This window comes from Sminthopsis crassicaudata, chromosome 2 (assembly GCF_048593235.1).
Source record: "Sminthopsis crassicaudata isolate SCR6 chromosome 2, ASM4859323v1, whole genome shotgun sequence".
Classification (NCBI taxonomy): Eukaryota; Metazoa; Chordata; class Mammalia; order Dasyuromorphia; family Dasyuridae; genus Sminthopsis; species Sminthopsis crassicaudata.
The window spans coordinates 310,743,282-310,756,069 of NC_133618.1; the positions used below are offsets into that span (position 1 = coordinate 310,743,282).

Genomic DNA, 12,788 nt, shown 5'->3' on the forward strand with positions numbered 1-12,788 from the left:
GAAGTCTCTTCAGTTAGTTGCGTGGTTGGTTGGTTCTCTGGGGTAGGTACCATGTCACATACTGTAGCCTTCAAGAACAGTGAGCTAGCGAAGCCCTCCTGTCATCTCCACGCCCCTCCAACCTCTCTCCTTACTCCCACCCTGATGGATAATTTTCTTTCTGAGAATCTGGGTTTGGTTTTTTTCCCCTGCTTTAAAGTAGAAAAAAGGAAAGAATTGGTGAAATGCTTCAGCTTAATTTGGGGTTGGAACCTTGAATCAAGGCTAACTTGCCGAGATAGTACTCTTCCTACTCAAAATCTATTCCCCTGGTATTTTTTCTTCATTCACTTTGTCCTACTACCCTAAAATTTTTGCCATCTAGACGATCATTTGTTTTCCACAAATCTGTTTATAAAATTGCAAACAAGTACGTGAGGGCTAAGGGTTTACCTTTATCTACATATTTGTGTAAATTAGTTGTCAGATTTTCTTTTCCCAGTAGTCAGCCTCTATTGAAGTAATGGAAGTGTTGATTTGGGTAGAGGGAAAGGGAAGGTAAATTTGAATAAGTGTACTATTTTGCGTTAGGATTATGGCAAAGTTAAATATAGTACACAGTGTAGACTTTAGAGTGCATGGGAGTGGGCTAAGAGGAAAGGGTGTGTGCCAGGTACAGTGCTAAACTTGTTATAAGTAGTATCTCATTTGATGAAGGGCATAGAGAAACATGGTAGTGCTGATGTAAGCCTGAAAGTAGAAGGCTGTAGGAACTGGTGGCATATTGTCAGAGACATACTTTCAAATTTTATTTTAAACAGGACTGTAGTTAGAGTGGGGCTAACTTATCTGCTTGCAATTCCAACTGATGAAAGAAACTACAGAGATGACCATATAGAGCAGGGTTCTCAAACTACAGCCCTTGGGCCAGATGCAGCCACAGAGACCGTTTATGGGGCCCGACGAGTTATGGCAAATGGGCTAAGGGGTGAAGACAGAGTGTGAGCTTTTGTTTTTACTATAGTCCGGCCCTCCCACAGTCTGAGGGAGAACTGGCCCCCTATTTAAAAAGTTTGAGGACCACTGATTTAGAATAAAATAAAAAGTTGCCAGGTGGTGCTAGATTTGGGTTGAGCTCTTCCCTTGACTTCTCCTAAACCTGGAGAAGTCTTAGATTATGTTGCCCTCAACTGAAGATAGGGTTTTGAGAGTTTTCATCAAGCTCAAAAATTCTTGGTGATTACAGCTATCTGTAATTACTTCTAGAAAGAAAAAGACAAGAAATTTTTTTTTCCCCTTGTACTCTATTCCAAGGGACCTAGAATCCAGGCAGCTACTGTTTAGGACACTTCCTAGAGAAATAATAAATTCAGAGTTCCTGATTTTGTTAGAAACTTTTGTAATGCAACAATAGGAACATATTTCTTTTAAATCCCCTGTAGCACTTAGCAGAGGAATGGACACACTTGGATACAAAGTAAATACTGAATTTATTGCACCTTGGAATCTCTTGCTGCAAAATCTTTCAGATTCAGATAGCATCTTAGCCCTTACTTAAACAGTTATTTAGACCTAAATACCTTTTCAAAGCTTTTTTTTTTTTTTCTTTTCCTCTTCAGAATTAACTTCAATGAATGCATGAGCACTGCCAATATTTTGTATTTCTCTTATCCACACCTTCCCATTCTATGTAATCTTTTCTGGTCCCATAAATCCTTTGGTTGGAAGGTGGTAGTGGTGTCTATTTAGTGTCTTATGACCTTCCTAAAGGTCCTTTGACATTATTTGAGTATTCATATAACACATAGACTCTTTATCAGTCTTATATTGCTCTTGCTTTATGATTGGCCCATGTCCATTTTCAGGTCATGCATTTCACTGGTGACTTTATAGTGTTTTTTGGTATGAATTTTGTCATGATTTGCAGTCTTACAGATTCACTAAAACTTATTAGTATTAAAAGGATGTCTTTATTTTAGGAAGATGCTTGGAGTCACTAGGGGTGCTATATAAGATTATAAATGCAATCTAGGCGACACTTTTCCTCCAGTCAATGCTGGGCTCATTTCATTGTCTAAGATATATATATCTCATTTCATTGTCTAAGATATATATATATATATAAAGTCCCTGAAGGATCAATGTATGAAGAGCAATCCATCCAGTTGCAAATCAGGGTGGACAGTAGGCATTTCTCTTCCATTTCTTTTTTTCCTTTGTTGGTTATTGGGCTTTGCCTTTTTGAATGGATTAACATTTAGGAGGCTTTGAAATGTCCTGGGGCTTGCTGCAATCAGAAAAATGTCTTATGTAAACTGGAGCATGTGGAATACTTTGTCATCTATAGGAAATTCCTCCTTTATTACATTCTCCCTGTTTTTTCTTTGTAACAATGGATAATACTTTTGTGGCAAGCATCTGCCAAACTTCTTACAGTTACTTCTGAAAAACAAGAATTCTTGTGTTCTGAATAAAACATTCTGAGAAATATATACTCTGGCAGAATTTCCAGGAGTTGGTTTTTCCCTCCATTTAATAATATTTTACTTTTTTCCAATTACATGTAAAGATAGTTTTAAACATTCATTTTTGTAAGATTTTGAGCTCCAAATTTTTCTCTCCCTTTTTTCCATCCTCTGTTCCCAAGACAGTAAGCAATCTGATATAGATTATACATACACAATCTGTTAAACATTTCCATACTTGTATTGTGAAAGAAGACTCAGAATAAAAGGGGAAAATCACAAGAAAGAAAAAAAACAAAACAAAATGAAAATAGTATGTTTCAATCTACATTCAGACTATATTCTTTCTCCGGTTGTGGATAGCATTTTTCATCTCAAGTCTTTTGTAATTGTCTTGGATCATTGCATTACTATGGCTAGGGTTAAGTCTAGCATAGTTGATCACATAATCTTGCTGTTGCTATGTGCAATATTCTCCTAGTTCTCATCACTTCACTCACCATCAGGTCATGTACATCTCTTCAAGTTTTTCTGAAATCTCCCTGCTCATCATTTCTTTTAGAACTATAGTATTCCATTACATTCACACACTATAAGTTATTCAACCCTTCCCTTGTTGTTGGGCATCTTCTCCATTTCCAATTCTTTGCCACCACGAAAAGAGTTGCAATAAATATTCTTGTCCATGTGGGTCCTTTCCCCGTTTTATGAACTCTTAGGGATACAGACCTAGTACTGATATTGCTGGATAAAAGGGATAAACAGTTTTATAGATGTGGCATAGTTCAAAATCGCTCTCCAGTATGGTTGAAGGAGTTGCTTTTAAAGCAGCTAATCATTACTCTGTACTCTTTTTCCAATAGGTTTTGTGCCCTAGACACTTTGTTGGACTGAATAGTTCAGTGGCTTCTTTTGTTTTATAGATGTTCCTGATAGATTCTGATATTTTAGCTGCTTTCTGGATAATTCCACAAAGAATGCTATATGTCTGTAAAGGAGGATTTTACATTATCTATTACAGGGATGTAAAAATCAGTAGAAGAGGCTGATGACCTCTAATGGCCTTTTCAACTCTAAATCCTATAATCTTAAGGCAGAATAAACAGTGTGGTATGGTAAGCAGAACACTGATTAGACATGTAGACAGAGGTCCTTGATTCAGTCCTGGTTTATTTTAGTCCACCTGTGCTCTCTGGGTCTCAATTTTCTTGTTTTTAACATGAGGGGACACAGTTTCCTTTATTTCTAATAAAAGTGGTTTAGATTACATGATTTCTGACTTCTTTCAGCTGTAAATTCTATGATTTTCTGATCTCTTAAGTATTTATAGTTCCCAATTCCAATTTGTAGTTAATTCACTTAGGTCTGAGAAGTCACATCTTCATCTTTTTTAATTTTTCAGGAATACTTATTTTGGAATATTGAATTTATGAGGGCTTTTGTTTAGGTATTAGTTTCTTAAGTATATTTTTTAAACCGATAGTTTTTTCCCCCATTACCTTATTTTCCAAATTTATCTTTTTCCTTAGAGAGCAATCTCTTGTAACAAAGAATTAAGTATTTCTTTTCAGTGAGCTACTTTTCTTTTCCTTTGTCATGTGTCCTCTGCATTTACCTTCTTTCTTCTTCTACCTAGTTTCCTCAGCTTCCTCTCTCTTGCTCTCTGCCTTTCCCCCCATCCCCATCTCCATCCCCATATTTCAGAATCTTTCTTCCCTTTCATAGGACCAATCTGGAAGGAATATTTAGGCAGAAATAGAATGTGCAGGTTGTCTTTCCCCAGTGATCATTCCTGATTTCACAACAAATGAAGTAAGGCTGAATGAGAAGCTACTCATCCTTGCTCATCAAATTTTTTTATTTCTCATTTTCCTCTCACATATATACTGCATTCAAATGTGTGGCCTTTATAGGTCCTAAGAACTCAATCCAACTCTGAAAGCCCCAGTCCCATCCCCATTTCCTAGTCACAGAGAATTTTTGTTTCATGCAGTGCACTTTCCAGACAAAAAGCCCTTTGCTTTACAAAAGCTGCATGAGAAGATGGTATTACTAATTAGATCTGTGAGCAGAGGGAGCTCTAAAACAGTGGATGCAGCTGGAATGGAGTTTGATGAGGAAGCCTTGGGAAGACAAGAGTGAATTTTGTTACCTTAAATTACTCTGTTTCCTTTTTAATTGTACTTTTTCCCCCTCAACAGATGCTCATAGGACTTGCTGGTTACCTGAGTGGTTATGATGGCACCTTTCCTTTCCAGAAGCCTGGGGACAAATACAACCATCATAATTATATTGGGATGAGAGGGGTAAGGTTTTATTGGTTAATGAAACCCAAATGATTTAAGCTTCATCTGTCTCTGAAACCTATACTCATTCAAGGACAATCAGGAACTTCCAATATTTGAAAAACTTTGATATGGAAGGCTATTTTATATGGTTCTAGATGGTGGAAGTAAAATTAATGAGTAGAAATGAGAAGGAGGTAGATTTGGGCTAAGTATTAAGAATTAGAACTTTCCAAAGAGGGAGTGTCCTGTCTTTTTAGATGGCGAGTTCCCCACTCTGGAAGAGTACAAATAGAGCCTCTATGACAATATTAGGAATATTGTAGATGGGATTTAGGCTTCAAAAAAGGGCTTTGCTAAATGACATGCAAGGTTTTTTCTGAATCTGGGTATATGCTTCAATTGTATTTATAAAAATTTTTTTTCTTGAGGATTTTAAAACACATTAGAGATACTGAATAGTGTATTAATTCTTTTGTCTTCCCTGCTCTGAGCTAATTGTCATGTATGTGTTCTTATATACTGTATAAAACAACAGAGACAATCCCTTGTCTTTGGGTATCTTTTTTAAAATCCAATTTTTAGTTTCTGTATTGTGTTAATTAAATGCCATGTAGAACAGAAAATTATATTTGGGCCTTAACTGAGAGCAGTGGGTCTTGTAAGTAAGAATACTAAATATTTTTACTTATTTCCAGCACTTAGTTAGTACTATAGAAAGGCACTTTGTTATTGTTCAGTCTTGTCTAATTCTTTGTGACTTCATTTGGAGTTTCCTTGGCAAAGGTAGTGAAGAGATTTGCTATTTCCTTCTTCAGCTAATTTTACAGATGAGGAAACTGAAGCACATAGGGTGAAGTGATTTGTCTAGGATTATCCAGGTAGTGTCTGAGACTGGATTTGAACTCATAGAGATGAGTCTTGTGAGTCCAAGCCCAGTGATCTTTGCACTCTGGCGCCACCTAGCTGCTTCCTTTAGACAATGTTTGATAGATTTTCAAACTAAAGTATATATTACAAGAATGCTTGCCTTAGTGACCTAATGTTCCAGTCTTCTGAAATAGACTTTTCTTTTAAAGAAATGGTTATTTTGGGAGGAGAAAAGTGGAAACCAAATGCATTTGCAGACATTTAAAGCAGTCATTCTCTGAAGCCTGTGCCCTCCTTTGGACTGGTGTGAGTACCTACCAGAAGTAGGTACTCTAAATATATATTCATTTACGATTTTACTCTTCACTACATTATTATACGACCTGCTTCCTGTCCAGATGGAAAAGAAGGCAGACCTCCAAAGTTAGGTTTCTGGTGCTGATCAGAGAAGTTTTGCTAAAACATAAATATCAGAGAACCAAATGTAAGAGGGAGTGTGATGTAGGAGAGGACTGGATTTGAATTAGTCCCCATATTTAGCAATTATATGACCATGGAACAATTACTTCTCTGACCCTCTGGCTCATCATCTCTAAAAGTGGTATGTGATACTTGTAGTACCTATCTCACAATGTTTTATGGGGGAATGATATTAGTCATTAATACTTTGTATATTATACTAGCAATTGATGCCTTATTTCTCCTCACTTTTGCTCTCATCTTACAGTTGTGTGCTTTCCTGGGCTCTTGGTTGATTCCCTTTGCCTACCTTACTGTGCTAGAACTATCTAAGTCCCAGCCAGCAGCCTTGCTAACTGCTGCCTTGTTTACCTTTGGTAAGTTGCTCCTTCAAATTAAAAGGACTATATTTTTGTAGATCTGCCAATATGAAGATCAGTTTGTTCTGCCATAAGAACATGTTGGCTGATTATATTTTGAAGTGGCTTTAGAAGTAACTGAGTGTTAGAATAGGATTGGAAATAAATGTTTTTTTCTAGTTGGCAAATTTGTTAGACATTTTGTTTTGGAATAACAGATACTACCCAACAAACATTCAATCTTCCCACAAAATACATTTTTTGAAAACAATTATCTAATAGAATAATTGCAGTGATAATTATGCATATAATTTACATATTTGTGGCATATATTGTGGCTTATATAAAAACCATCTCTTTTAATTTTAATCATTTGACACCAACATAGTTGCCTTTGAACTACATTTTCTTACCTTTTAATGTTGTCTTTTTAAAAAAAATGTACTGATTTTTTATTTTTTTTTTAATGTTGCGTTTGTTTACATCATTGTAGTCATTATTGGGCTTTGGGCTTTGCTTTCTTCCTCCTTTATCACTTCATACAAGTCTGCCTCTGTTCCTTATACCACAAAAATAGTACCTTTCCTTAATATATCAAAGTTTGTTCTGCCATGCTTCAATTATTGGGTAATATTTTGTTCCTAGTTACTTATAATGATATTTCTGTGAAAATTTTTGTATGTAATATCTTTTCTTGCTCTTGCTAACCTCATTGACAATATAAACCAAGCATTGGACTTCTAAGTCAAAGGGAATGAATCACTTATTACATTTTTTTTTTTTTTACATAATTCCAAATTGTGATTGGACCTTTCATCATCTCCACCAGTGATGAATTAGTATTCTTATTTCTCTACAGCCCCTCCAACATTGAACTTTCCTATCCTTTCCAATTTAACAAGTATTAAATGACATTTTAGACTTAGAATATTCCTTATTTTGTGATATTGAATTTTCTGATTATTAATGATTTTCAATAGTTTTTCAGATGGTAGTTCATATTTCTTCTATTTAAAAATATTCTTTTGACAAAATGTCTATAAGGAGATGGATTATCTTAGAGATTTGTATCAATTCCTATAAATTTCTCATGTCAGCCTTGTATCATAGACATTTATTTAATAGAATGGTCTTTACCTGTTCATAATCTTCTAATTCTAGCAGCTTTTCTTTGTGCAAAAAAGATCATGATTCTGAAGACATATAGACAGGTGCTGGATTTCTCCTTTATTTATTAAAAAATAATTCCTTTTTCTTGACCCAAAGTCAGTAAGTCAATAAACATTTATTAAGTACTTCTCATGCCATGTGAAATGTAAGAAATGCAAAAGACAGTCCTTGTCCTCAAGTAACTCCCATTCCAATGACGGGGACAAATATAAGTAAATAGGCAGTAATCTCAGATAGGAGGATCTTGTGGTGGGATGAATTGGGAAAGGTAGGAACTGAGCTGAGTCCTGAAGGAAGCCAGGGGACCTGGGAGTCAGAGGTGAGGAGGGGGAATGTGGCCAGAATGGGGGTTGACTTGTTCAAGACGATAGGGGAGTCAAGAGCTGGACTGTTCTGTTCTAGGAGCATCAGCAAGCAGGCCAATACAATTAGATGCTAGATTGTGTAGAAGGGAATGACTGTTAAGAATATTGGAAAAGGGAAGGGAACAAGCATTTATTGAGTACCTGCTATGTGCCAGGGTGCGAAATGCTTTGCAAATATTATCTTATTTGATTCTCACAACCCTGAGAGGTATGTGATATTATTATCCCCATTTTACAATTGAGGAAACTGAGACTAACAGAGGTTAAGTGATTTAGCTAGTTGTATTACTACTAGTGAATGTCTGAGATTGGATTTGAACTCAGGTCTTCCTGATGTGTTCTCTCCACTGGACCATTGAGCTGCCTAGGAAAAGGTAGTAAGGATCCAGGTCACTAAATGTCAGATAGAAGATTTTATGTTTCACCTTGAGAGTAATAGGGAACTGTTGGAATTTATTGAATAGAGGGATTGGCATGGTCATATCTGGGCTTTAGGAAAAACCCTTTTTGGCAACTGAGCCTGCAGATGGATTGTTATTGGCAAGGGAAGGTCGGATGCTTCACGCCTCTGCTGGAAGGGCCCTGCAGAATTCTGTTTTTAATTTGAGGAAATCAAAGATTTTTTCAGTGGTAATGAGCACTCAGTGGCAGTTAAGTGATAGAGTATTTCTAGTGCCTGAAACATCCATTTGTTGAAATGAGATCCTTTGTTGTGCCTGGACCACAGAGTGGGCGTGTTCCGGCTTTACACCTTATGGCCCTGGTTCAGAAGGTGTTGGGGCACACTGACAGGCACCATGTATTAGGGCTGGAATTGGTCCCAGGAGGGATCTGAATGTACCAAAAAACCCCCACCAAATCTAGTTTGGATGCCTACTGATTGTGTTGTGGTGAGAATTGCACTTCACAGACATTTCATGGATAAAAGTTACTTTCTCTTATTTTTGCCTTTCCATTCCAAATGTTTATATACAACTGAGCTCAAAGTGAATTAAATTTAAGGAAAATAGTTTTGTCTGTTGGACTTAATGGAATTTCAGCCTCTCATTGATTTTTTTCTCTTTTGTCTTTGTATCCTCAGTCCCTATCAAAGAGCCTAACACATAGTAGATGCTTGATAAGTTATTATTGATTGACTAATCAGCATTCAGGTGTTTTGGCCCTCAGGCTCAACTCTGAATTTGATCTACTTTTCCTGAAGGGGTTGAATTGTTTTTCAGATACCGGCTGCCTTACTTTGTCACAGTACATACTTCTGGATCCCATCCTCATGTTCTTTATCATGGCTGCAATGCTGAGCATGGTTAAGTATAACTCCTGTGCAGATAGGTAAGTGAATTGCTCTTTGGAGGGATGGGATTATAAGATGTTTGGCCATTTTATTCTTTGGCAGTTACAACATCAAGAAAAATGCATGAGTTGAAAGCTTTACATCTCTGTCCTTAGTGGCTGGATCCTTTCCCATCCCACAGGGAAACCACATGATAAATGTTTGAAAACATATTAATTCAATGCAGTAAATGTAGTTTGGACTTGAGATGTTCATAGTATTGCAAAAATTCTTGAGGGGCTTGGACAGTTCTAGAATTCATCTAAAATTCTAATGTTCTTCTCAGATGTGGTACAGCAGAAGGAGCCTAATTGTCCATTTTATTCAGGAAAAAAAAAATCAGTACCTAGTTTTTTAGGTTCATTATTAAGAAGCAATTTTTATTCCACTCAGTTTCAAACCAATAAAGCTAATCAACTCTGAATAAATTTGTGTCAACCAGCTCTGGTCTCTTTAAATTTCTCAGATATTCTGTCTCCAGATGACTTTACTGAATGTCCTTTTTGATTCTGAGTGGTCATTGATAAAAAATATTTTTCGATTGAACTCATAGAACATAGTATATATTTTTTTATGCTCCAGAAAATACTGCATTTTTATAGAAATTATAGGATTTTTAGAGCTGGAAGAAACGATTTAACCCCTAGGACAGCTAAGTGGCACACTTGATAGAGTGCTGGACCTGGAGTCAGGGAAATTCATCTTCCTGAATTCAAGTATGGCCTCTGACACTTACTAGCTGGGTGACCCTAAGCAAGTCACTTAGCCCTGTTTGCCTTAGTTTCCTCATCTGTAAAATGAGCTGGAGAAGGAAAAGACAGACCACTCCAGTATTTTTGTCTAGAATATCCCAAATGGGGTCATGAAGTTAGTCACAACCGAAAAATGACTTAATAAGTCTAACCTCTTATGTTATAGGGGAGGAAACTTGTGTATCTCAGTTCCCCCCCAATTAAATTTTGCTATAAGGGAACAACTTTTGTTGGTTTTTCAGGCCCTTCTCTGTCTCTTGGTGGTTCTGGCTCAGTCTGACAGGAATCAGTCTTGCTGGTGCTTTAGGGGTCAAATTTGTTGGCCTCTTTATTGTCCTCCATGTAGGATTGAATACAGTTACAGACCTTTGGCAGCTGCTGGGAGACCTTAATCTTACAATGGTGAGCAAACTATGTTTTTGTAAAACTTTTGTCAAGTAGTTGTTAATTTCATAAAAACAAACCAAAAAACTTATCCCCTTCAGGAACCACCTTCTGTTTAACTCCTTGGAGTATAACCCCCTGGATATTTATGAGAATATTGGGATGACCTGTATATTTTTTCTTGGTGAGTTCTTCCTTACATGGTGTGGATTTCATCAAATACATTGACCTTTGTTTTGCAGGTAACTCTGGGAAAACATTTGGCAGCAAGGATCTTATGCCTCATTGTGTTTCCTCTTATTCTCTATACTGCCATATTTGCAGTTCACTTCCTCATATTAAATAGAAGGTACTTTTTGATGCCCCCCCTTCTTCTTTGCCTCTAAACTTGTCTTTAAAGTCCCCATTCATGGTTTTATTGTTATTTGAGATAGAAGATCCTCTGTTAGAGAGCAGTATGGTGGGTGTCTTGGTGTGAATGGAAGAAGGGGATGAAGCAAAGTAGATTTTTCTGTCTTGTTCCCTGTGTTATCCCTGGGATCAAGAAAGGTCAGTAATGTGGCCAGAAGGGAAACGGTGATCTCTTTGTATACAAACAAATCAGTATGGCCTTTCACCTGAATCAGATGTCTTTTTTATTTGGGGGTAGGGGAATGTCACAGCTTTCTTATAGGTACTTCTTTTAAACTGCTAAGTGGAATGATTCCTGGTGCTATTAAAAGTCAGTCTCTAACACCACCTCCTTATGTCTTAAGGCAAATATATATCTGTTTTTATCTTCCAGTGGCCCTGGTGATGGCTTTTTTAGTTCTGCCTTCCAGTCTCGGCTGTTAGGAAACAACCTTCACAATGCTTCCATTCCAGAACGTGAGCATGCTTTGGTCCTTAAATAGGACTTCTCACAAACTGTGCACTGTCCAAGTGGGTCAGTGGTGGAAAGTCCTAGGAGTTGGACTGGAAAAGTGTATTTTATGTCAGATTGCCTACCTATCATGGGTTTCAAGGGTGGTGGGGGTGGATAAAGAGGATGGTTCTGATTATTTAAAGGATTAAATTGAGTAGAGGAAAACTCAGAAGACTTCTTCAATGGTAAGATTTTTCAGACCAGAAAATGGCTTTTCCCTTCCTCACACTAACTCTAATGTCATTAATGTAAGTTTCAAATCAGTGGAGGGGATAAATAGTTAAGTCAAATGTTGGTGTACTGCAGTTAGTCTGATAGGAGGGAGAATTGAGACAAGGCAAATAAGTCTTTGGTGATCTTTAAGGTACCACTTTCACTGGAGTAGTGAATATGACTTGCAGAAATTTAAGGCATAGATAAGTAGTGAGAAAATAGAGGCAGTCAGAATAGAATGTTCTTGTTAGAATCTTGCTGTCAGGAAGAAATTAGAATTTATTAAAGTAGAAGGAAGAACAAGGGGCAGGTGAAGGTTGTTTTGATTTTAGTCATAGTAGAGATCTGAATTTATCTTTAGACAAAAGGGAAAGAGTCAGAAAAGATTTCAGAAAGGAGGAAATTAGAGAAATTAGGTAGAGGGGGCAGTAGAAAGGAATGAGCTCAAATGTATAGGTTTAAGGTTTGTTTTTTCTCTCAGCTTGTGAGGTAAATTTAAGGCATGTTGTATCAGATTCATCAAGTTTCTCTTATCTTGCCTTTTTAAAAAAATTTCACCTGAGAGTCTCTCTTAGAAGTAGTCTATATATTGGTTCCACAACATGATGTTATATTATTATAGGGTTCAAAAGAAACAACCAAAAACAACTCAGAATTACCATCTGAGTAAGCCTTGTCTTCTTTCTTTACAAAATGAATTCCTTAAGGATTAGAACCATAGATTTAGAACTGAAATGGCTGTATAGTTAATAGTAAAACTTGCCTTCTCTGCACATACATTTGCCTTCTCTACTTGATTATCATATGTCTTGGCACAGAGGAAGATTGTAGTTTTTTTTTTTTTTTTTTAATCAGGTTAGTCACATTTAGTCATCACGGATAGAGGATTAAGTGAGATGTTATTAGTGAAGTTGCATATGTGTGATTTACTTGGCTTCCACTAGGTTATGACATTGGGAAAATTATTATGAGAACAAAAATAAATTCCCTACTAGGGAAAGCTAGTTTTTTTGTGGTTTGTGAAAAAGACTATGTATTTATTAGAAATGTACTCACATATCACCTTTCTCCCTACTTTTTAAGACCTGGCATATGGATCTGTGATTACAGTGAAGAATCTCCGAATGGCCAGTGGATACCTCCATTCACATTGTCACCTTTATCCAGAAGGAGTTGGTGCACGTCAGCAGCAGGTGTGTGAGCCTTTGAGTATAGATTCCACTGCTAGTACTGTTGTTGACTCTTCTTTTTTC

General features: G+C 36.7%; 1 protein-coding gene across 1 annotated transcript in view; it reads left to right on the plus strand.

The window, feature by feature from the left end:
• POMT2 (protein O-mannosyltransferase 2) overlaps window positions 1–12,788 on the plus strand; it is a 38,540-nt gene that overhangs the window by 1,800 nt on the left and 23,952 nt on the right. The window contains exons 3-9 of the mRNA XM_074289898.1: window positions 4,646–4,750; window positions 6,327–6,435; window positions 9,173–9,281; window positions 10,277–10,436; window positions 10,661–10,767; window positions 11,203–11,285; window positions 12,619–12,728. Of these exons, the coding sequence (XP_074145999.1) occupies window positions 4,646–4,750; window positions 6,327–6,435; window positions 9,173–9,281; window positions 10,277–10,436; window positions 10,661–10,767; window positions 11,203–11,285; window positions 12,619–12,728 (783 nt within the window). The remainder of the gene's footprint in view (window positions 1–4,645; window positions 4,751–6,326; window positions 6,436–9,172; window positions 9,282–10,276; window positions 10,437–10,660; window positions 10,768–11,202; window positions 11,286–12,618; window positions 12,729–12,788) is intronic.